Source organism: Sciurus vulgaris, assembly GCF_902686455.1.
Source record: "Sciurus vulgaris genome assembly, chromosome: 12".
NCBI classification, from domain to species: Eukaryota; Metazoa; Chordata; class Mammalia; order Rodentia; family Sciuridae; genus Sciurus; species Sciurus vulgaris.
The window spans coordinates 14,903,801-14,929,702 of NC_136473.1; the positions used below are offsets into that span (position 1 = coordinate 14,903,801).

At 37.1% G+C, this 25,902-nt stretch overlaps 1 protein-coding gene across 1 annotated transcript in view; it reads left to right on the forward strand.

Moving 5' to 3' along the window:
• Nucleotides 1-25,902, forward strand: part of TAF3 (TATA-box binding protein associated factor 3) — a 170,066-nt gene that overhangs the window by 100,790 nt on the left and 43,374 nt on the right. Inside the window, exon 3 of the mRNA XM_079106994.1 lies at nucleotides 21,884-23,712. Coding sequence (XP_078963120.1) covers nucleotides 21,884-23,712 — 1,829 coding nt within the window. The remainder of the gene's footprint in view (nucleotides 1-21,883; nucleotides 23,713-25,902) is intronic.

Sequence of the window (25,902 nt, forward strand, 5' to 3'; positions counted from 1 at the left end):
AGGCAGAAGACACCCCCGTGCTGCATCCGCCACTGTGCTCCTGTGCTCTTCAATTAAGTAAAATATTACTTCGCAGGGTTTTTTGGTTTTAATAGGTCCATTCAAATTGCTTCTTTTCATTTCCCCCAAAAGTATCAAATTTAGTACAGCTTCAAAGAGTCGGGAATATTTGTTGTAAGCTCAATTTCTTGCTTCACAAGTGAGATATCACGTGGTTCCACTTCAGTTATAATTCAAGAGGTGACAGGTTGATGTTTTTATTAAGTTCTATAATGTTGTATTAGTTAATGTTCTTAGAAGTTATAATTCTTATTTGGAAGAAATCTCTTTGAGAGTCAGGAAAAGAGAGAGCCAATCTAGCAGTCATCCATGACTATATATTAATTCCCTTTTGTAGTTTTCAGTAGGGCCTCCCATACAGGTTGAAAATATTACTTATCTGAAAAGATACTTAAGTAAATATTTTATCAAATTTATATATTTAACCCATCTGCTTTAATTAAATTCCATTGGCATATTTATAAAATTTATCTCATAATTCACGGGATTTTTGCAACTGAAAATTATAATACATTTTTCAGCCAAAGTATTTTTAAATGTATATACATATTTATATGATATTGCTGTGTGAATAACAGTACTCTAAGACTTTATTGCCAATATGCCTACAAAACCATAAGCTTTTTTTAAAATATTTTTTTAGATGTTGACAGATCTTTATTTTATTCATTTATTTTTATGTGGTGCTGAGAATCAAACCCAGTGTCTACCACTGAGCCACAACCCCAGGTCCCAAAACCATAAGCTTTGCTTCTAAAAGTGAAGGTAAAACGGCTGGGTTTTCCAGAGAAAACATTGGGGAATCCAGCCAGGTCCTGCACCATTGCTGACTGGGAGAACCCTGGGATAGTGGCTTTTCCATAGACTTACAAACCCGATCCCAGGAGAGACTGGTGACATATGCCCCAACTCATGAGGGCAGCTTTACTCTACTCTAGTTCATGGTAGCTACATGGGGATATAGGCATGCAGTTCTAGATCTAATGTTTTCGTAAAATCAAGAAATTTACATTGTAAATTTGTTTTGTAGTTTACGGATTCTTCTTGACAGCTGTTCAAAATGTTTAAGAACACTGTATAGTCCAGAAAATAAAAGTCGCATTTGTAAGCCATATTCAACACTCAGGTTGCCTGTTTAGATTTCCCATTCTTAAAGTGACTTTGACCACCAATTACAGCTTCCTCTCTCTGGTTCAAGCCACAGACATGGTTCTCCTGAGCTGTTATGTTTACTTCTCAGTTTCTTTTTGTCCATATTTATTTGTTCCCAAAAAGCAGTCCTTAACCCAGCAGCTGTTGTGATCCTGCTCAAATCCAACCAGTCAGTTCCCGCCCAGTAGTTCTACAAGACCACAGGAAGTTCTGCACAGCCCTCAGCATTGTCTCTGCAGGCAGCAGGAGCAAAGCAGCAGCCCAGAGGGAGGTGCACCCCACTTGAGTTCTCCCATTCCATCTTATTCTGGATCTTAGTCCTACAAATCTCACTCCCTTGGTAGTTCCCTGATGCCTTCAAAGAGATGGAGAAAAAGTGGAGGTGGAGAGAGATAATTTTTAGCTCTTCTAATTGTTCCCCATAGGAGGGAGCAGCCTGGTCAATCTGGGCTATAAAGAGAACTCCTCCAAGGCCCTCTTTATACCACCAGGAGACAGAAGTCACATATCTGAAGCCTAGTGACTTTTCATGGGGAAGAAAAGCTGGGAGAAGAGATGTGTATAATAAACCCAGCAGCTATTGCAGTTCTTCTCATATCAAACGAGCATCAAATAAAATGTCGACTAGACTGAACCAAAAATAAGAGCGGGGTGCAGTGGTGCACGCCTGTAATCCCACGACTCAGGAGGCTGAGGCAGGAGGATCATGAGTTCAAAGCCAGCCTCAGCAACTTAGCAAGGCCCTAAGCAACTCAGTGAGACCCTGTCTCTAAATAAAATATAAAGTAGGGCTAGGATGTGGCTCAGTGGTAGAGTACCCCTGAGTTCAATCCCTGGTACCCCACCCCCATGCCCCCCAAAAAAGAGATGTGGTTGTTAATAGAGGTACAGAAAAGGCGGAGTGAATTCTAACATACTCTCTTGATAAAAAAAAGAAAGAAAGAAAGAAAGAAAATCCTAGAGAACTGAGAAGAGTACCATGATGAAAAGAATCGAGTGAAAATTATATTATCGAATATAAAAACTGCCACTTACCATCCCTTCTAAAGTCCCTTCATTAACCATATTGAAGGTTTTGCTTACTCAACAAGTAAGATCTCATTGATTTCTTACATTTATCAAATGGCAAGGAATACTTATAGCATTTTTACAAACAGGATGCTCCTGCATGCTATAGAAAATAGGTACTTTGAGAAAGTAGAATATAACAAATACAAAATAGAAGGCAGTAAAGTTTGAAAATTGATAGGTACTTCCCTCCCCACCCTCACACCCACTGAATCTTTTTGCTGTATTATTTAGCCAAAGCATTGTTCTGAATATAAAGTCTATGGTAACATTTTAAAAATATTTATAATTAGTGATAAAATGATGAGATTTGAAAATAGTGATCTTTTGTTCACTATATTAGTCTTATGCAAAGAATACATTATAAGAGAATTTTGTCAATGTATAACAGTTTGTAGATTCCCTTTCTACTTTATTGTCTAATGGTTAAAACACCACACAAATACAAGTGTACAACACATAAACATGGCCTCTGCCAAACATGAGTAAATCACCCGATCCTGCCTTTACCAATTAAAGCAGCACAGTCTCATTGCTCCCTGGTCCCTTCTCTCTGCTTTAGTTCATAGCACTGTATTTGACAAATTCTTGGTTTTTTATTCTGTGTCCCAAAGAAGGCGGAACTCATTCCACATTGCTGCACCATATCTCTGGTGCCTGGAGAAGTGCCAGGCACAAAGTAGGCATTCATGTAATTGTTGATTGATTTTTGTAACACAAGAGCTCAGTTGATGTATACCATACGGTTCACCTATTTAAAGTGTACATATTTTTTAGTATATTCACAGTGTTATACAACCATCATCACAAACCATTTTAGAACATTCTTATTCCACCCCCAAAATAAACCCCACACCCTTTAGCAGTCACTTCCCCTCCCCCCACCTCCTTACAGACCTAGATTAACCACTAAAGATTTGTGCCTCTTCCGGACATTTCATATAAATTGAATCAGGCATTTTGGTCTTTTGTGACTGTTTTCTGTCACTTAGTATAATGTATTTTTAAATTTTAATTAAAAAAAATTTGATGGTACTGAGGACTAAACCTGGGAGTACTTTACCACTGAACTACATCCCCAGCCCTTTTTTATTTTTTATTTTGAGACAGGATCTTGGTAAGTTTCCCAGGCTGACTTTGAACTTGTGATCCTCTTGCCTCAGCCTCACAAATTGCTGGGATTATAAGCATGCACTGTTGCACCCAGCACATGTTCAGGGTCATGCATGTTGTATCATGTCAGAATGTCATTCCATCTTATTCTATTCTTTGAATATACCACATTTTAGTTATCTAAGAGTAAATTGAAATTTAATATGAAATATGATACTCTCAATTGTTATCCTCCACCCACAAAGCATATTTCTGACCAATATTCCCCACCTCAACCTGCTATTAAAGCCTCAAGAAATACACTTTCACTTTTACGTTAATGTAGAATAGATATAATTAGATGTACCAAGTCCTGAAAAGTGTGATTTTTTTTTTTTTTTTTTTTTTTTAATTCAGCAGAGATTTGTTAATACTGTTCCAGGATCAGGGCTTCAGGATGAGTAAGTCAGATTTCCTGCCCATTAGAGACTCACAGGCTGAGGCAAACCAATATTGTGAACATTTATCTTTTATTCTTAGATGAGAAAAGAAAAGAAGCTAACTATCGAATGCCTTCTGTTTGTTAGGAAGTAGCAGGGCTTTTACCACAAACCTGTAGTGTATACGTTAGAAGAAAATTGAAACCCTTGGAGGTTAAGTGTTTTGCCTGAAGTCACAGAGCTAATACATGTCAGAATCAGGATTCTAATCTGGGCCAGTCTGATTCCAGGGCTCTTATCCATTGTTGTGCTCTACGGGAGGGAAATGGTCTTTGAAGACAGGATCGTGTGAGAGTTTTCCTGAATTCTTAAGATGTGTACTAAATTTTTTCTCTTGAAAAATATTCTGTAATAAGGAGGGTATCAAATGCTATCAGTTTTCTTCTATGCCAAAGATGGTATGAAGAGTTGTATGGTCAAAGGCAGAGAGTTGTGAAAGCCATTGAAGATTTTTAAGTGAAAGAGTAGACATGATCAATGTCTGATTTCAGAAGCTAATTCTAATGGCAGAGTGGATGACGGATTGGAGATAGTAAGAAATTGGAAACCTGAGGACCAACTGGTATTCCATTTTAATAATCCAGGCCAGAGATGATAAAGATCTGGACTACAGCATTAGTTATAACAGCTACCATTTATTGAACACTTCTAGTATAAGAAGTGTCATACCAAGTGCTTTGGTAGCATTAACAAACTATATCCTCACATGAATCCAATAACAGATATTTCAGACAGTCCCTGACTTAACTGTCATTCAACTTACAATTTTTCAGCTTTATGATAGTGTAAAAGCAGCATGCATTCAGATTCAGTAGAAACCATACTTAAGATTTTGAATCTTGACCTTTTCCTTGACTACTGATACGCCATCCCATACTTTCTTGAAATACTGGGCAACAGCAGCAAGCAGTCGGACATATAATCACAAGGGTAAACAATCGATTCTTGACAGGGCCGTGTTGCTAAGCTATGATGTTCAGTCAATTAGGTGTGTTAATTAAATGAATTTCTGACTTAGATATTTTCACCTGACAACAGGTTTCTCATCGTAAATTGCTAACCCCATTGTAAATTGAGGAACATCTTTATTTTTATCCCATCTTTTCGGCTTAGAGACCTTCCCAGATTCACACAGCTTACTAGTAGTAAAGGCAAGATGTGAAGTCAAGCCATGTGACTCCTACTAAGCCATATACTTAATTAATCACTGCTTTCTGGCATCCAGATGGAAGAATGAAGCAAAGTTAGCTAATTTGAGAAGGGAGCACATATGTAGAGGATTTAAAATCTACTCTTTGTGTGAAACCTAGTACACTGCTATTTCGGGATGTCAGATCCTAGTTCTGGAGAACCACATTGTTGCTGGTGCTTAATAAGTGTTAATTCTTTCTTGCTCTTTTTCCCCTTCTTTATAAACTTGATTTTTCTGCAGCTATTTCTGCTGCTGCTGCTCTGGTTTTCTCATAGTTGCACATAGTCAGCTACATATTCAGTCTTTTTCATCCTACTTCTTAATTACCTCTTGATCCATAACTTGAAATGTTCTCTTGTTCTCCAACCTAAGTTTTCCTGGTCCTGCATAGTGGCTATGAATTGGTGTCTGGACCATCTGAAATGTGCTCATCTGAGGAACTGAAAATTATTTTGTCATTTTACTTATTTTAAATTTAAAACTAATAATTTGTTCACTATAGGAACACTTTAAAGTATGTTTGAAACTTCTCAGATTACTTTTTCAGCCATAAATTTTATGAGAACCCACATACAGATCAGTATTTCTAATAAAAATATAGCACCTGAATTTGAACTATACTTTTTAAGTATAAAATGCATTTCAGATTTCAAATACTTGGTTTGAAAGGAAACTAAAATATCTCATTAAAAATTATTTTGATTTTGATTTCATGTTGAAATAATATTTTCACCTTTTTAAAATATTTCAATGTGGCTACTAAGGCAATCAGAGGTTACATTATGTGGCTCTTGTTATATTTCTATTGGACAGTCCTCTTAAAATTTATTCCTAATATGCCTATCACTCTGCTTATTAATTATTGCAAACTATTACATTTTACATAATATGTTTGTTTCCAACTTTGAAAATTTCTCATAGGTAAATATTTTGCAAGTCTTTTTCATATTTGAGTTCTTAGCGCCTAGCACACAGGACATAGTAGATACATAGCAAACAGGATGGAATGGAAGCCTCTCTCTTACCAGCATTTTCCACCTGGTTTCCAAACCTTATACTGTCCTTCATTCTAGCCTTCATGAGTGTCTTAAGAACCACCAAATTCAGACATTGCTAGACACAAAGTTAACATGAGTTTGAAGAATTAATGCTTTTCCTTTTTCTCTGAGCTCAAGGCGTGCAGATAAGAGGTGCAGAGTAAACCTTAGATCCATGGTTTGTACTCTCACTTTATGCATCTGTGCCAACTATGTAGAATTCTAGGAGGAGCTATAAGCAGAAATTAGTTATGTGGGTTTTTGACTTTTTATTGGGGGATATTCAAAAGCGAATACTAATGAATTTAGAACTATCATCACTATCATTTCATCTTTTAGCAGAGACAGTCAAGAATTGATGTAAATTATTTGCTTTATTTGGAGGACTAGTGGTTTTTAAAAATAATTACCCCTTAATAAGCCAAGTTTGAGTCAGCTTATCATCATAGCATCCTTTATACATTGAAAAAGGAGTGAGTTTTCTTGTTCTTTCTGCAGCTGATTTGCATAAGAGGAGTGCAAAACCATGGGTCCATTCGTGAAGTATACTTTTGAAGTCATTTACCCATATCTTAAAATATTCACGCATGTGTATGTGTGCATGTGTTTCTGGGTGTGTTGGCGGAGTTAGAGGTAGAGAGAGTTACTCGTTTAGCATGATTGTCAATTTTCTTTTATTTTCTGTCTACTTATTGCTTTGGATAAACATATTGGAACACTGCCAAAAATTCAGGTGGCTGAATACTAATTTTGCTGAAATTAGATGCAACAACCATCCCTGCCAATTTTCTATCTAAATTATGCAGAAATTTGACTCTTGTAAAACATAAATCTGGTCAAAAATAGAGTTCTAATTTTCTAGTTAGTCAGTAAGACTTTCAGTAGACTATTCTTGTTTTAGTTTTTATTCTTTATTTAGAAAAAAAAATTTTTAAATACAGTAAAAGTCTTACTGCTTTTTCTCATGTAACCCAAATGTAGATTTTCCATTGCTAAAGGATGTAACATTTATAACTTTTTCTGATATAAAGCAGGAGTGAGCCTTAGAAAACAATTAGTGCATCTTTCAAACATACTATAGTTATTGGATAATTACTCAAATAATGGTCAGTAATGGAATACAAAGGGTTATCTCTTAGCTAATCCCCAAGTAATGGAATTGGTATATCTCTGATTTTTCTCTTAGCCTTCCAGGGTTTAGAAGAATGAGACAAAAGTGATTATGGGAACTAGAGGGAGCCACTGGAGGCCACAACGAAAAGGAGACCTTATCTTAAGCAATTAATCAAGAAACTCATATTGTGGGACAATTATTCAGAGTTAATTCTAAAATAGCTTTAGAGCCCCAGGTCTTGAGATATTTTTTCCAGAATTTTGTCAAGGTCATTTAGAGCCCTGGGACAGTCTTAAATTAGAATAAAGGTTTGGTTAAAATATTTGTATTACTCTACATTTATGAGTGTATGCAATACGAAATGCAGTATTAAACAACCTACATGTAGTTGTAACTTTTTATTTTTGTTTGTATGGAAATGTACAAAATAGAATAAAGTGTATCCCAAAGATAAAGAGCCTTTTTTTTTTAGAGCTTTAGAGTTGTACATAGTAGTTGCGTTCATCCTGACAAACTCATATATACATGGAAATTGATTTCAGCTCATGATCCCCCCCTTTTCCCTCCCCTCTCCCATTCTCCTTCCTCTATTCTATTAGACTTACTTTTACTTGTCTAATAATTTTTATTTGTTTGTTTTTTGGAATCAGGGATTGAACCTAGGGGCACTTAACCACGGAGCCACATCTCTAACCCTTTTTATTTTTTATTTTGAGACAAGGTTTCATTAAGTTACCTAGGAACTCCCTAAGTCATTGAGGCTGGCTTTGAACTTGGATCCTCCTGCTTTAACTTCCCAAGCTACTGGGATTACAGGTGTGCATTATTTGGTTCTTTATGTTATCCTATCCTTCCCTCCCCCTTTATTTTACTCTGGCTTGCACATATGAGAGAAAACCAACCTTTGAATTTCTGAATTTGGTTAATTTCACTTAAGATGATATTCTCCATTTCCATTCTTTTACTGGCAGATGCCATAATTTGATTCTTTCTTATGATTGAGTAGAACTCCATTGTATGTATACATCTATTGACAGGCATCTGAGTTGACTCCATAATTTAGCTATTGCCAGGGTTTATTGTGCTACCATAAACCCTGATGTGGTGTATCACTGTGTATGCTGATTTTAGACATTTTGGGGAAGATACCAAGGAGTGGGATAGCTGCGTCATGTGGTGGTTCCATCCTGTCTTTGAAGGAATCGCCATACTTCTTTCCAGAAAGTGCTTGTATTAGTCTACAGTCCCACTAACCCACTAATGGGCAAGGTAACTTTTCCCCCCCAACAATCTCACCAGCATTTGTTGTTGTTCATACTCTTGATCGTTGCCATTCTGACTGGAGTGAGATAAAAATCTTAGGGTAGTTTTGATTTGCATTTCCTTGATTGCTGGAGTTACTGAACATTTATTCACATATTTGTTGGTCTTTTGTTTTTTCTCTTTTGAAAAGTTTCTGTTTAGTTCTTTTGCCCATGTATTGATTGGGTTTTGTGGTTTTTTGAGTGTTAAGTTTTTTGAGTTTTGCATATTCTGAATATTACTTCCCTATTGGAGAAATAGCTGGCCAAGATTTTTTCCATTCTGTAGGCTTTCTCTTCACATTCATAATCATTTCCTTTGCTGAGCAGAAGGTTTTAAATATGATAACATCCACTTATTGATTCTTGGTTTTATTGCTTGTATTTTGGGGTTCCTATTAAGGAAGTCAGTTGTCAGTGTTAAACTTATGTTTTCTTATAGCACTTGCAAAGTTTCTGGTCTACTTCCTAAGTATTTGATCCATTTCTATTTGAATTATGTGCAAGGTGAGAGATGGAAATCTAATTTCTTTTTTCTACACATAACTATCTAGTTTTCCCAGTACCATTTGTTTAAAAGGATGTCTTTTTTCCAAGACATTTTTTTGGCATCTTTGTGAAATATCAGATGACTTTAAATAGCCTTTCTTGATACACATTCCTGAGTGCATTGGCCTCCGGCTCTGCAGTATTAGTGGGGTTGTATTTACATTTCTGTGGTTAAGTTGGTGGAAGTTGGATGGTGATGCTCATCGTCCTTACCTAGTGAGTTTTCACGTGTATGTCATTTTGTGTAATAATAAATTTCCTGTTGGGTATAATTAATTCTGACCAGTCATCTTTGACTTCACACAACTGTTATTGGTTGTATAAAGAATGGTTATTTGTCCATTCTTTTGTTTTCCTCATCTAATAGTTTACCTTGTGTGCCTGTATGGTGAATGTGTGAATGCCTTTCCTTAGTTTTCTCTACTCGTCTTCTTGGGTCTTTTCCTTTGTTCCAGACAGACTGCCTTGATGACACTGGCTGGGACCTCCCCTGACCCTTAGGTTCTCTCAGTGCCTAGGCAGAGGCCAAGCCTCCAGTCACCCATCCTGCAGGACCCTCTGCCCCTCCAAGCTTGGCCCCCTCCGGCTGCTGCTCTGTCCGCAGGCAACTGATGACCACGCCACAACCTTTGCCCTTGTTCTCTTTTCTCCCTGAAATGCTTGTGCAAGGTTTCATCCCAAGGCTACATCTTACTCCTGGATCAAGTGTTAGCTGAAGTGTCACTGCCTCGGTGACTATCTCAAGTAGCACCTCCCCTTCTACATCCATTTTCCTATTTCTGTTGTCTTCTTAGCACTTAAGCACCGTTGAATTATCCTTTTTATTTACTTGTTGCCTATCAGCTTTGCTAGTAAAATCCATGAGAACAGAAACCTTGTCTTTTGTTTGCTTACCTCTAAATTACCTAGAAAATAGAATATTTTACCATGTATACTAATCTGGGAGAGATAAAATTTAAAATTCAAAGTCCAGTTTCTACAGAATGCCTGTTGCTTTCAAACCATCATAAGATTGAAAAATAAGGCAAACCATCATAAATCAGAATCATCTGTATTTATCATCAGCCTCTAATGGTTCCTAGCTTAAATGCAAACATAGTTCGGTCTCTGTGAGGCTTCATCAGAGAAACAGACCAAAAATGTATTAACAGTCAAGCTGTTACAAATTGTAACTCTTTATTTTTTGGATATAGAATAAATGACTAGAGAATACTTCTTCAAAAAGACAATGTTTAGCTTAGGCTTTACAGAGTGAGAGAGAGAGACAGCCTGGGCATAACTAAGGGAAGAGTGTTCCCATAGGAGAAGTGCAGAATATGTGGACATAAAGACCTTGACATGTCCCAGATATTCAGGGAAGGAGCATGTGGCTTGAGCAGAATGTTCTGTACCTGGCTAGTTCTTTGAATTAAACTAAAACATGTCCCAGTTAGGATTTAGAAAAATGTTTGCCAAATATAGTCACAATTTAGTTCATAAAGCATATTTATTCTTTTCATAAAATGCTTCTTAGAACTGGAATTACTTCCAAGCAAAATAATATTTTGTTTTAAATCAGTAGTCCATAAAGTATTCAAGGTGCATCAGTTTATATCCATACAATTCTATACAGATGATCTTCTTTATGTGCAAATTCTGCTTGTGCGACCTTACCTGCTTCCTCGCATGTATTTGTAAGCCCCAAATGCTCACGGAACTCCCACAGAACTTTCCCAAAGAGAATACATGTGCAAAGTGGCAAAAAATTGAGTCACTCAACATTCATGTCCCAGATGAGGTTGAACAAGGTGACACTGTCTTGGCTTCAGCTCTCATACTTTAAACAAGTGTCATTTTTGTGGTCTATGTAGTACCATATGTTTTACATTTTTGTGCTTTTTGTTGGTGATTTTGCATTTAAAGTGTCCCCAAGCATAGTGGTATAGTACAGTTTGTTGTTCTGCGATATAGCATAAACTTCCTTCAGGCATGAGGTATATTGCTGTTAGGTAATAGTTCAATTTTAATGAATTATTACTAGATATTAAATTAGGTGTCTTTAAAAAGAAACATACGAAACAAGGTTATAACTGATCATTTGGTGAAACATTGTGATCAGAGACTGACAGGAACCTAACCCTGCACTTTCCCAAGGAGAGTGGTTCAGTGTTCATAATTCAGTGTTCACAGCAACATTATATATAACTACCAAAAATAACAAGAACTAATTGTACCTGTATATGTGAACACATAGGTAATATTTCTGTGTAGCAAACCACCACAACATTTAGTGGTTTCAGACAGCAGCTATTTAGTAGCTCACAGTTCTGTGGACTGACATTTTGCGTTGACTCCACTGTGCCGTTTTCTGCTGGATAGGGCAGGACTCAGGCATATATTTGTGATTGCCTGGTGGGCAGTGCCCTCAATTACAGGTCTGATGCTTTGGCTAGGGGTCTGGGCTACACTCTTCCCTTCAAACATGCTAATCTGAGCTCACTCACATGTTGATGCTTGCAAGTTTCCCAAGGGCTTCCCAAATTCTGTTAGCACTGCATCAGCCCTTTGAAAGGACACCAATTCAGGGAAGGGAAGAATTTCTGTTCTTTTTTTAGTGTCATTCATTTATTAAACACTTGTCCAAATTCTTTACATACTTTGTCTTGCTGTTTGTTACTCAAGAGCCAGAAAGGTAGAAGAACTTCTTGCTAATTCAGATTGGCATAAAAGAAAATTGAAGTTCAGAAAGATTAAATGACCACAGAGCCAGTAATTGGCGGAGGCATATCATACATGTGTGTGTGATTGCAGTTCTATTTTTTCTCCACTATTTTCCTTCTTATAGATAAATGGCTAATTTGTCTTATTCTGGGGCAAGGGGGAACAACAATAAGATTTAGTTTTATCAATGCAGGAAAGAATTGCCATTGTTTGTCTTGAAAAGGAAACTATGTCCTGTGCACAGTCTTCCTATTGTAGTAAGTTTAAGAAAATCTTGATAGTAGTGATTTGTGAATGTGTGGTGCTTGATTATAAATTTGATTTGCACCAAGGGCTTACATCTTGGATATGGAATCTTAGTTGTAATAGAATTTATTCTGAAAGACTTAAAGGAAGATGATTAAAATATTAGAGATATTGACATTGTCTGAAGAGATCTACTTGTATTTATTTCTTGTAAAAAAAAATCCACAATATTACCATAGCTAGGTCCTATTATGCTATTGTAATCATAGTTGAACCAAGAAGGGTGATTAACGATAGCAATTTATTGTATCTGAGGAGGAGAGAAAATAGGAGATGTTGTCGTTATCATAAATCATATCATAAATAACCAAAAAGAAGCACTCGGAATGCTTGTGTGGTGTCAGCAGCCAGCCCTTTCAGGCACGTTAGCCCAGGATGTAGCCATAGAAACCCCAAAGTCATATTGTTATCTTAGTCTTGCTGCAGTTATGTGATACAACAGTATTAACATATAGATTAGGCCATTTATAATACTAGGTGTCACTTCAGGTTGGCTTGCTTATATAGCATTTTAGTTTTTTATTGTGCAGAATGTTAGTGAAATAGTGCTTTTTTTTACAGGTTAGTGTGTTATATCAGTATTTATAACACATCATCTTCACTCCATTATTAATATACTGTGTTATTGATTGGTTATACTGTATGAATTGTCATTGCCTAATTGTCTTGTCTTTGCTAGTAATTTCATTTTTTAAGTAAATTGGTTTATTTAAAAATACATATTCACTTGTATGTATTGAGCCATACTTTGAGGGTCTGATTCCTGATACATTATAGACAGGAGAATTTAAATATATTTTATGAGGAGATGTAGATGGACTTAATTTTTTAAGTCTCATTTAGAACTAAAAACTAAAGTGTTCAATGAATTGCAGTTGATTTTGATATTGCTGCTCCTCCTTCCCACTCCAGACATCCAGTCTCTCTTCTTGTTATTTGTCAATTGTCTCCAGCTCCCTCTCTTCAAAATAGCACCTGAGCCTGACCCTGACCTTCCTGGCAGTACCTTATGTTCCAGACCCATTTCATCTCCAATAATCCATCAATTTATTGTACTTATGTTCCATTTTCTCAGTCTTCTCTCCCCAAAATAAGGTTAGCTTCATCGGTCGCTTCACTGTCTTAAAAATGCTTTGAAACATTTTAAAGATGTTACCTTTATCCAAAGACATGAATCTAGTGGTCAGACAGTACTGTCACATGTTTTTCATTGAGATATTTTGGGTCAGGAGTAGCTCTGTCTTGCCCTAATTTAGGTCATCCCATGCACATGGGTCAGTTACATATAAAGATGTCCATAATAATAAAGACCTTCAACTCTTAGCAGTAGGAAGTCAGATATAAATACTTATGTTTTGTAGATGAGAAATCTTAGGTCTTGGGAGACCAAATGGACTGTGTTAGTTTGAATTGTGGGTCTGGGAAGAGATCCCAGCTGTATTTCAGTCCAGCTCTGTTTCTAGTAATTTTCATTTCTTTCCTCATTTCTGTCCTACTTGTGTACCTTGTGCAGCTCCCTGCCCTACCACTTGAATTGACCTTGACCACAAAATGTGGTCAATTCTTAAAGACAGGAAATTACCATAGTGGCATCCAGAAGGTGGAAGAGTGAGTACTTGTAGCATTGAGTGACTTCGAGGAGCTGGTTTTGATAAATATACCTTATATCCAGATGAATATAAAGGTGTTTTTCAGGAAACACTTTTAAATAATCCTTTCATGCTTATTAACAGAAAAGGAATCTTATAAAATAGGATGCACAGATGAATAGAAAAATAATAAAGTTTGTGTCATCTTTGTTGAAATTAGTTTCTGCATGTATTTTAAAAAAACATGAGAAATCTAGTTTTAAATAGATTTAAATTTTAAATAGTTTTATTATTCCTTTATTTAAAGTTTAAAAATGGAAGTGTATTTTCTGCTTAGTTTGAGAACATGCCACTGAATTTTAAAAGTTGCATGCATCTGTGTAGTTAATGAGATAAAAAGCTTTCATGCCATGTGCAAACAATTTCCTTTTTTTTCCTAATGTCTATGAGCTTTTTAGATTATAGTGTTTCTTTAAAGGCATTTACTATTCTAGTTAAAAAGATATTTTGTTCTAAGTCAATATTTATAGTAGCTTGGAATTAACCTCCCTGAAATCCTTGTGGTTTGTTCAGACCTTATTGCCTTGTTTTGTTTTTGTTTGAGAAGTTTGGTAAAGAAGCATGTTTTTCTCATTATTCCTCAAGGAAATGTAGGGAGTGTGGATTATTTATTTGTGTCATTAAGGAAGGAAAATTGGAATGGAGTTTGTAGTGCCCTGCCCCCATGAACATTTGTGAAGTTTTTAAAAGATGGACATTAATATGAATACATTTTATTTCTTTTATGTTATTAAAAGAGAGTTTGACTATTGTTCTGAGTCACACATTGATGCATTTAGGATAAAGGACCATCTACAACTTAAACAGTTCTCAAAAAATTATAATAAATTTTATTATACAAAGTTATGTATAATTATTGCCTAATTATAAATCAAATGTAAATAATAAGTGAGTCTGGGTGAAGGGTATTCCTGAGTTACTATGTTGTTGTTTTGCTTTTTTGGTGGTACAGGGGTTGAACCCAGGGATGCACTACCTCAAAGCTACATCCCCAGCCCTTTTTTAAATTTTATTTTGAAACAGGGTCTTGCTAACTTGCCAAGGCTGACCTCAAACTTGCTATCCTCCTGCCTCAGCCTCCCAGATGTCTGGGATTACAGGTGTACACCACTGCACACAGCTATTCATGAGTTCTTTATAGTTTTTTACATTATGATAAGCTTTCCTGCTATAGTTAAATACCTGTATTTTTCACACAATTTGAATTTCAAATTCTGAGTCATTCATATTATTTCACATTGTTTTCCTTTTTTGACTGGTGAAAAAGCATACCTGGTGTATTAGTCTACTTTCTGTCACGATAACAGATACCTGAGACACCCAATTTATGAAGAAAAAAGGTTTATTTTGACTCATAGTTTCAGAGGTTTCTGCCCACAATTGGTCAACCCTCTTGATTTATGACTGTGGCAAAGTAGCACATCATAGCAGGAGCCCATAGTGGAGCAAAACCTCTCACATGAACCTTTGGAGGACATTTAAGAGCCAAATTCCTACATGCAAAAATACTTGACAGAATGAAAAGTTCCTCCTTATTGAGGCAGTTTTTCTATGATTGAACTGTAACATTCATATTTTAGAGATTCTTTATGAAAAATAGGGTTGTTGATAGTGCACATGACTTAAATAAGTTAAAATTTTTTTGAAAATAGATTCTCCCACTGGTTTAGGTGTGATTCTGCTTATGTTCTTTTATTGTTGGTGGTCTTGTTTTTTTCTTCCCTGAAAGTAAAGGCTTATATCATAATTAAAGGTGTTCTCCAATGAATGATAGTAATAATAATCATAACAAATATCATAAGATTAAACAAATTCTCACAGAAAGGAAGAACATTGAAAGTCATATCACTGTTAACTTTGACCAACTTTTAACCTGAGCAGAAAGAAGGCCCTGGTTTTGTAACTCTTTACCTCCCATAGCAGTATGAGTGTGAAGACTTATCAAGCACTGGCTTCCTTAACTGGAATATCCATCATCTTAAACAGTTTCTGCAACAACTCTCCACTCTTTTCATTGCAGAACAGAGTTGTCAGGGCAGATGGTTGAGGAGATTGGTACCTTTTGACCCATGACTGCTAACTCTGGTCTTGTGCTGTTTGTGCTTCCGTGTTTTACACTGATTATAGAGATTGCTTTTTGTTTTCTTAATCTTTTCCAAAAGTATTATAAGGGTGACTTTACAATGTGTATCTCTGCTATTGACCAGTATTATTATTTAGAAGCTTGTTACTTACCTCTAATTATTGATTACTTTTTATCGTGCTCGAAAGGTATGTGATGCTAATGTCTACATCTGCTGGGTCAAGAAAGAAAGCACTAAGAAGTTGAAGATCTTGCTTAAAGTTACACAATGAACAGTTTTTTATGAACAAGGGTTTTCTCTAATACTTGTTTATTACATATATACAGAAGAGTCCTTCCTCCAGTTTCAAAAAGTTGAAACAATAGAAATATTGCATATCATCAGATATAATATTTCATTTCTTTTGGACAAATTGTGCAGTTTTGTAGTCAAACTATTTCCACAGATGAGCACTAGAAAATATTAAAACACTCATAAGAGACTGGGGTTGGGCTCAGTGGTGGAGTGCTTGCCTAGCATGCATAAGGCACTGGGTTCAATCCTTAGCACCATATACAAAACTAATTAATAAAATAAAGTTATTATTTTAAAAATTCACTTTAAAAAACAGTTGTAGGATGTTTTATAATTATTAATGGTGCTCATTTTGCAAAGAATATTTTATTGCCATCTTCCTCTGATCAAACGAAAATTAAACTTTACCCATGGTAAAAGATAAACCATTTGGTTTAGCCATCATATATTTTATCTTAAGATTGCAAAATCTTAGAAAATAAAATTAAAATTATCTTTGTTATAAAAAGCCAGAAACTTACTATGCATAACCATCAATTATGTTTATATTGGAGCAGACATCAGCTGGATCAACTGATTTATTTCAGTTGGTGGTATTTCTAGAATAAAATACATTCACTCGTGGAAAAATTCCCTATGCAGGAGAATGTATTAATAAGTGTAGAATGTTTCAGCAACAGTGAAAATGAATGAACTGTAATATATAGTACCTGATCAACCTAGGTAAATGTCCAAAATCATACTGGGTGGAAAAAAGCAAAAGAACATTATGTGGTATGATATTTATGTAAGGTTCCAAAACAAGAAAGCTACAGTCAAATGTGGCAGAACTATAATGGAAATGGGGAATGGTGGATTTTTAAAAATCTTGACTTTTATTTTTTTCAACAGGAGTTATCCATATCCTGGGGATGGGGTGGAGAAAGCAGGGGGTGAGTGGGAAAGGAGCCAAAGTCGGGAGAATGACATTGATAATGTGCTGTTTCTGAAGTTAGGTTATAGTCTCAGTATTTTTTCATTGTTGTGCATTATACCTATATGCACACTGCCTGTGGCCTTGGATAGGTATCAGATAATTACTCATTTAAAAAATTGTTTAAAATGCCTTCATAATTCTTCCTGTTCTTTTTAAAAATTTAAGGCTTTCTTTTCCAGCAAAGTTCTTTGCTCATTTTGACTTATTTCAATACTGCAATCTAAGATTTCTTATAAAGTTTTTAAAAGTAAATAGAAAATTGTAAATTAAACTAATAATCTCTTGATTCTTTAAAGACCTATTTTAAAACCTTTGTAATTTTAGGTATTCCTAAAAGCAACATTTGTGACAGTTTAGTATTGTAATTTATATCTATCCTTTAAATCATATAAAACCCCTAGATTAATATGTTGGCAGCAGGGACTTGAACAGAAAACAAGAATTATAGAAATAAATTAGCAACACCAGAATAACCCTCTCTAGTTTGTAGTCCTACTTTAAATCAAGCTTTATGTTAAAATTTTTCTCTTATTTGTTTAAATGTGAACAACCAACATTAATTTTTATTATTTTTTTAAGAAATTTTTTTAGATGTTGATGGACCTTTTTTTTATTCATTTATTTATATGTGGTGCTGAGAATCGAATGAACCCAGTTTCTCACACATGCTAGGCAAACACTCTGCGCTGAGCCACAACCCCAACCCAGTTTTTTATTGCTTTTGTGAGTTATTTTAACTCTAAATTAAAAACAAACCCAATGAATTTTCTAACTTATTTATATGAAGGTTTTAAGTTTTTTCCTAGCCAAACCAGGCATACTTCCTTCAGTTCAAATGTCTATCTGGTAGCCATCTTGCCAATTCCAATCTGATAAAATTGCACTAATAGAATAGTACAGTTTTAAGCATACTATGTTCAGAACACAACTTTTCATGCTGTTCTGATTGCAAACCAGTCCTTGTATCTGGAGGACTAGTATGATAGTCTTTGGGTAGCCTCTTTCTAGAGACTATTTGAGCATTTCCCAATGTCTTGCTAAGGAACGCTCTAGAGGACTCACTCTCAGAAGTAATATAGATTCAAATTAGCCTCCAGAATTAAAGCAAAATTTACTTTTTTTCCCCTTTCTTCCATCCCCCGCCCCCTCTCTCCTTTCTTTTTTTTCTTTTTCTTTTTCCTCTTTGTACTAGGGATCGAACCAGGGTCACTTTACCACTCATCTACACCCCCTTCCCTTTTTTTTTTTGAAACAGGTTCTTGCTAGATTGCTTGAGGAAGCTCAGTAACTCAGGCTGTCCTTGAACTTGGAATCCTCCTGCCTCAACTTCTCATGTTGCTTTGGATTACAGGCCTGCACCACCTACATGGTCAAAGTTCACTTTAACACATTAGGCCAGCAAACCTTTATCTTTCTGCTTTGGCATCTTTGAGATTCATGAATCACTGTAGAGTATGAAGGAATTCTTTGAATCTAATAAGTATTCTAAAAACTTTCATTCACTTGGACAATATCCTAAAGCTGTCTTCTTTCTGATTTTTCATGTTTACCATTTGAGCAAATTCATTCTCCAAAGAGTGAGGAGGGAAGGAAGTATTCCCATGTTCTGAATATGGTAGGTCTAAGACGGGGATCAGCAGATCTTTTCTGTAAAGGGCCAAATAATAAATCCCTTAGGCAGTCTCTGTTGCATGATAGTGGAAATACAGCTACACATGCAGCAAAGAGGGTAAGTGATCACTTCTAGTTGCTAAGAAAAAAACGTTACAGAAGAGGTAACATTTGATGGGAGAAATAGTCACCAGTGTGTCAGGAGGGCAGAGACATGTCAGGCAAAGGGAGTTTCACGAGCAGAGGCCCAGAGGTATGGCACTGCCCTGCGTATCTGGGGAAGTGCACAGACGTGTGTCTGGGCTGTGTGGAGTGCGCGGGCCCACTGTGAATGATGAGACCATTTGCCATACTGGATCATAGAGCATCTTTCTTAGTCATGCCGGAGAAATTGGATTTTTATATTTTAGAATGATGATTTTTTTGGGGGGGGGAGGCGGTGCTGGGGATCGAACCCAGGGCCTTGTGCTTACAAGACAAGCACTCTACCGACTGAGCTATCTCCCAAGCCCCTAGAATGATGATTTTTCTTACATGTTTTAGCCTTACAACAAGACTTCTATGGAAGCTAAGCACATAGAACATATCTTAAGAGGTAACTCTCCCATTTATTGGAGAATAGGAGACCTCGCCTCTACTGAGTAGTAGTCTGAGAAGGAATTCCAGAAAATCCTCAGACTCCCAGGGATACCGTTAGCAAACTATTTCTGATGGGACCAGTGAAAAATTTTAAGATGGGGAGCTCCACCTCAGATGGTCACATGTGAAAGATGGTTCTAAGGACGGTGTCACTGAGGCTGAGACCAGATAGATAATTGTGGTTGCAAAGAAGAGGCTCTGGGGCTTGGGACTAAAAGGACAGTAATGGGGGTGGGGGGACATGTAAAAGGAAATAGAGTAGAAAACTTGTGTTCACAATGCAAATTTGAAGGGGTCACAGGGAAGGAAGTAGTTTAGAATGATTCTCATGTTTCTGTCCCAGGTACTGGATAGATGATGGTGTCATTATCAAGTAACAGCAGTGCGTATGTACTGAAGGCACCTTGTTCTTTACAGTTTGCAGAATGCATCCCTTCCATCGCCTCATCCATGTCCTGTGATCTCCCCTTGATGCTTTCAAAGCCTGACTTCTGCTGCGGTTATCCTTCATTCATTCTCTTCTCTGTTCTCTGTCTGTCTATCTATCTATCTATCTTTTGGAGATGAGGTCTCACTATGTTGCCACTATGTTGCCCAGGCCAGTCTTGAATTCACGATCCTCCTGCCTCTGCCTCCTGAGTAGCTGGCATTATTGGCACACACCCCCACACCCACCTAGCCTTCATTCTCATTGACCTCAAAAGTCCTGACCTGGTTCTTGAGGCTTCCTTTTTAAAAATTGCTCCACTGGTCTCCTTGACATCTGATCCTCCTGTATTTTTTAAAATTCTTCTTCCCTTTATTTTTATATGTAGGTATTCTTCAAAATATTTGAACCTGCTGGCTCTTTTTTTACCCTTGCTCATACATCTGTTATTGTAATTTCAATCATCTCAAGAAAGATTGTTCTCTCACACACCATGTCCTGCTTTCTGAACTTCAGAATTATATCTTTAGCTGCCTACTAGACATTGCTGACTAAGTGTTTATCAAACTGTTTCAAGGCACTGAGGTAATGATCATGTCTACTTTTTCCTTATTTCCTATTTCTGTTAATGACTACATTTATCACTCTCTAGGCCTCAAAGTTTTGAAATTGTATTTGAATCCTTTCTCAACTTCTGTACTCCAGCACTGTCAGGTTCTATCTGTTCTGTCTTCAGAACATCGTTTACCTCTGTTGTTTCCTATTTGTTACCACTATTCTAATTTAGACTTTTCTTGCCTTTACCGGTATCATTTCAGTAACCCTGTAACTTGTCCCCTCTCCTTTAGTACCTGTTACTTCCCATCCCACCCACCCATGTTTCTGCCAGTGTGATTTTTCTAATACATATCCCAGTCATCTTCTCCATTTGTCTCCATTTCTGTTCATTGTTGGCTCCAGTTGGCCTCCCCGTCCAAACTACCAGGAGAATAAAGGTCATGTTCATTTGTCTGGAATTCAAAAGTTCTAGGATCTGGATATAATTTTACTAAACTTCATTTTCACTGCTTTCCATTTTGTACCCTAGTTTCCTGACAAATGAAATTATTCCCTAGTTTTTATATACTTCCTGTGTCCCACCTCCTTCTCTGTCATCTGCTCCTTCATCCTGGACTTTGCCACTCCCAGCTACAGGTATTCCACACACTGTATAATTACTAAGTCTGCCCACATATTTGACATTGCAACAATCTGTTTTCCTCTGAATTTTATAGCACTTTATCTGTCTATGGCACTAGTCATTTCCTGTGTGCTACACACGTACATTATTTCCCCACTAAATTTTGAATTCTTTTAGGTCATGAATTCTCCCTAAGCTCTTTCAATCTTGATCACTGTGCATTATATGCTAAGTTAATATGTGTAGAAAGAAATAATCTTATCTTGCAACTCTGGTCAAGTAGGCTGGGCAAGTAGCATTGGCCCCTTTTGAAAGGTCAGGAAGCAGGCTCCAAGAGGTTGAGAGATTGCCTAAGACTGGTTGCTCTGTAGTGCCAGAACTCTAGCTGAAACTCTGTTTTTTCCAATGTCTAAGCAGAATGTATTGCATTGTACCCTGCTGCCTCTCAAGCAGCTGACATCAAACAAAAAAGAAGTTATAAGTGGGAGAGGAATTGCATTCAGAAAATTAAAATGTATTCCAGAAGTTCTTAAAAAGCATGCCTTTCTGTCACTTCTGAGGAGTGTAGTCATGTAATAACCCATCTCTTGGTTTCTAGAGGGGTGTGTGTATGCGTGTGAGGCATGGGGGACATGGGAAGGACATGGAAATAGATAGACAGGAAAAGAGCTAATTAAGGAAGCAGGAGAAGAAAACCTGGAAATACTTAGCAAAGTCCAGATCCTGAAGTTAGAGCCACACCACCTGAGAGAACAACAGTTAGCTGTTCATCTGCCATCGCTGACTGTTGCTCTTAAAAGAAGGATGGCGCGCAGGTAGGGAAGATCCCTGAGAACTTCCAGCTTTACTCTCCAAACACTCAATTTCCTTTCTTTCCTAGAAATCATGTTTGAAGCATTGTTTTTATTAGGTTTCGTTACATTCCAATAATATTGTTTTTCTTCTTTGCCAGAGGAAGAAGAAGAGCAGGTACCCACTGATGGGGGCACGTCAGCAGAAGCCATGCAAGTTCCCTTGGAAGAAGATGATGAATTGGAGGAGGAGGAAATTATTAATGATGAAAATTTCTTGGGTAAAAGACCATTGGACAGTCCTGAAGCTGAAGAGATGCCTGCCATGAAGCGTCCACGACTCTTAAGCACTAAAGGGGACACTCTAGATGTGGTATTATTGGAAGCTCGAGAACCACTCAGTTCAATAAATACACAAAAGATTCCTCCAATGCTGTCTCCAGTCCACACACAGGACAATACAGACCTTGCACCTCCATCACCAGAGCCACCCATGTTGGCTCCAGTGGCAAAATCACAAATGCCAACTGCAAAGCCATTAGAAACCAAGTCATTTCCACCCAAAACAAAGACCAAAACCAGTTCTCCAGGACAGAAGACTAAGTCACCCAAAACCACCCAGTCACCAGCAATGGTTGGAAGTCCTATTCGGTCACCAAAAACTGTCTCCAAAGAAAAGAAATCACCCGGACGTTCTAAAAGCCCCAAAAGCCCCAAAAGCCCCAAGATTATGTCTCATATCCCCCAACCACCTGTCAGACCCGAAACACCAAATAGGACTCCTTCAGCCACAGTAAGTGAAAAACTCAGTAAAGATCCCATCCAGGTAAAACAAACCCAAACTCCCCCTGATGCTGGGAAACTGAACAGTGAGACTCAGCCGAGAAAGGCTGTGGTGACGGACAAAACCATCGATGACTCGATTGATGCTGTGATTGCGAGAGCCTGTGCTGAACGGGAGCCAGACCCTTTCGAATTTTCTTCCGGATCAGAATCTGAAGGAGACATTTTTACCAGCCCTAAGAGAATTTCAGGTTCGGAGTGTACCACTCCAAAAGCTTCCACTTCTTCAAACAATTTCACCAAGTCTGGATCCACTCCTCTTCCTCTTTCAGGTGGAACTTCAAGTTCTGATAACTCATGGACAATGGACGCCTCCATCGACGAGGTGGTGCGGAAGGCGAAACTGGGAACGCCTGCCAGTATGCCTCCCAACTTTGCTTATATCTCTTCTCCCTCCGTTTCTCCTCCCACTCCTGAACCTCTCCACAACGTGTATGAGGAGAAAACAAAGCTGCCTTCATCAGTGGAGGTAAAGAAGAAGTTGAAAAAAGAACTGAAGACTAAATTGAAAAAGAAGGAAAAGCAGAGGGATAAGGAGAGGGAAAAAGACAAAAGCAAAGAAAAAAGTAAAGAGAAGGATAAAGTGAAAGAGAAGGAGAAAGAAAAGGAAGTTGGCAAGGAAACAAAGTACCCATGGAAGGAGTTTCTTAAAGATGAAGAATCAGATCCCTATAAGTTTAAAATAAAAGAATTTGAAGACGTTGATCCAAAAGTGAGATTAAAAGATGGAATTATGAGGAAGGAGAAAGAGAAGCATAAAGATAAGAAGAAAGATAGAGAAAGGGGCAAGAAAGATAAGGAGAAAAGGGAAAAGGAAAAGGTTAAAGATAAGGGTAGAGAAGAGAAGATGAAGGCCCCACCAACACCACTGGTGTTGCCCCCCAAAGAAATGGCTCTGCCCTTATTCAGCCCCGCTGCAGCAGTGCGGGTCCCCTCCATGCTGCCTTCCTTGTCACCAATGCTCCCCGAAAAACTGTTTGAGGAGAAAGAGAAACCTAAAGAGAAAGAAAGGAAGAAAGACAAAAAGGAGAAGAAGAAAAAGAAAGAGAAAGAGAAGGAAAAGGAGAAGAAAGAGAAGGAAAGGGAGAAAGAGAAAAGAGAGCGCGAGAAGAGAGAAAAAGACAAGGAGAAACACAAGCATGAAAAAGTAAGCAGTTTATCATTTTCGGCACTATCTGAACAAAGTCCTAGTGAAAAACACAGGTAAACAAAGCCAGCAATTGTATCTGTGTTCTGGATGTAAATCACCCGTAACTTAATGGAAATATGTTTGTTGTAAGGTTACAAAGTTTATTTTAGTTCTGGAAACCATAAGCCTGTGATCAAGCCCCCCCATACACTCAAAGATGTTAAAATTCATAGCTTAAACTCTGTATTAACTGTGCTAATCTCTGGCAGTTTTTTCTTAGTAATCTGTAATTTTAAATAGTGAAGTGATGTTGTTGTTAATTATCAAGTCTACTGTATAATATTTTGTGCTATTAGATACCTGGAAAACACAGAACTCATTTTTCTAAGAGCATGTAAAGTCATGGCCCTGCTTTAAGAGGATAGCAAGGCCCATAGAAAGACTCCTGACTCAAGTTTCTTTCTGAAGAGCCATTCTGGCATTTATTCAGGATTATGGCTATCTATAGTACTTTGAGTAGCATCTCTTATTCCTTCCATTTTCTGCATTAACAAGATTAGAACTCATTCTGAGGATCTTAGCCCGAGCCTCTAGGCTTGTCTGGTTTAGGGCAGAAAGTAACTCCACATAGCACAGATGTTTACCTTGTCAGTAAATCAGACATTCAGAGTCCGTCCAGAGAAACTGATAGATCCTGCCATTTTGTAGGAGCCAGGACCTCTGTCCTGTTGCCAAAGGATGTGGTCTATGTCCTTATGACTCTGCTCTTCCTTCATGGCTCTTGGGATTATTATATTTGTTGACTGGTTGATTTGAAAATTTGTTTAAACTTTCTAAAAAAGCAGCTCAATATTAATAGTGCCATCCATTGAACCCCTCAGAGGTCCTTTCCCTAGCCTATAGAAGTGATCTTCTCTGTTTGAACGTAACCTCAGAATATTGAGGTTTCCACTTGATAAATATAGATTTGAGCTATCGTAGATCTATTACCAATAAATCTTACCTAGGAAAGTTAGTTTTGCTGAAAATAGTGATGGCAGCTCTCACATTTTTCTGCCTAACTTGATTCTTTCTTTTCCCCCTTAGCTATGCTAAAATAGAAAGACGTAGAATGGAAATTCTGATATCGATAACTGAATATTGGCAAGTTAAGTAGATACAGAAACTCAATTCTTATTTCCATTTTACAAATCATTTTATCATTATATTATTTATTCTTATATACAACTTATCAGGTTTGAAAGCACTTACACTTTATTTTCTCCTCCTAACACACCTGTGACATAGATCCAGCAGGTTATCACCCATGAATGAGAAACTGACCCTGAGAGAGTAACTTGTCCAAGCTTGAGTTTACAGGAGTAGCAAACAACAAACAAGCCAAGTCACTTAGACCACAGATATACTTCATATTTTGAAAAATTTATTGTTAGAGATATTGTCTGACAGCAATTAGTCATTATACTATCATGTACTAGTAACTTGGCAACTGAACCCTCAGTCAGTCAAACATGATACTCTTGCTTTCATCACCATCTTGAAATCTTTAGAAATTCAGTGGCATTGTTTCAACAGCCATTATGAATTTGAGAGAAGCCCATCAGATTAGGTTCATAACTGCAGTCCATACCTTTCCTCTGCGTCTATCAGACTATAAGAAAGACCAGTCCCTCAGACTACCTCTGGCAGGCAAAGGCTTAGTTACTAGTCACTGATTTCATCTGACAGAAGGACCCATGTTCTTAAACCAGTTTTGATGAATTATGGATCAGAGATATGAAAAGATAAACATTTGTCAAAGTCAGCCGTCTTATAAGAACTTTAAAAATAATAAATAGTATTGCTTGTAGAGTCAGACCTGAATTCAAATCCTGACTCTTGTGAAATTGGACATTTTGCTTTTATGAGGGTTACATGAGATGCAGGATATGCATATTACTATAGCTGCACCTAAGTAAATGCCATCTCAGTAACTAGAGATGATGATGGTGATATTATTCCATTTTGAATCCACCATAAAACTGTAAATCTCTGGGTTTGCTATTTTGTCCTCTAAGTTTGCTACTTCATTTGACCATACTAGCCAACGTAGTAGTACAGGTGTGTCAACTATTGTTATGCTTTTAACAATTATTTCTACTTTCTTAGCATTCATTTAAATTTTAGTCTTTTACACAGTTAGGAAAGGATAAAGGCCACTGCAACTCA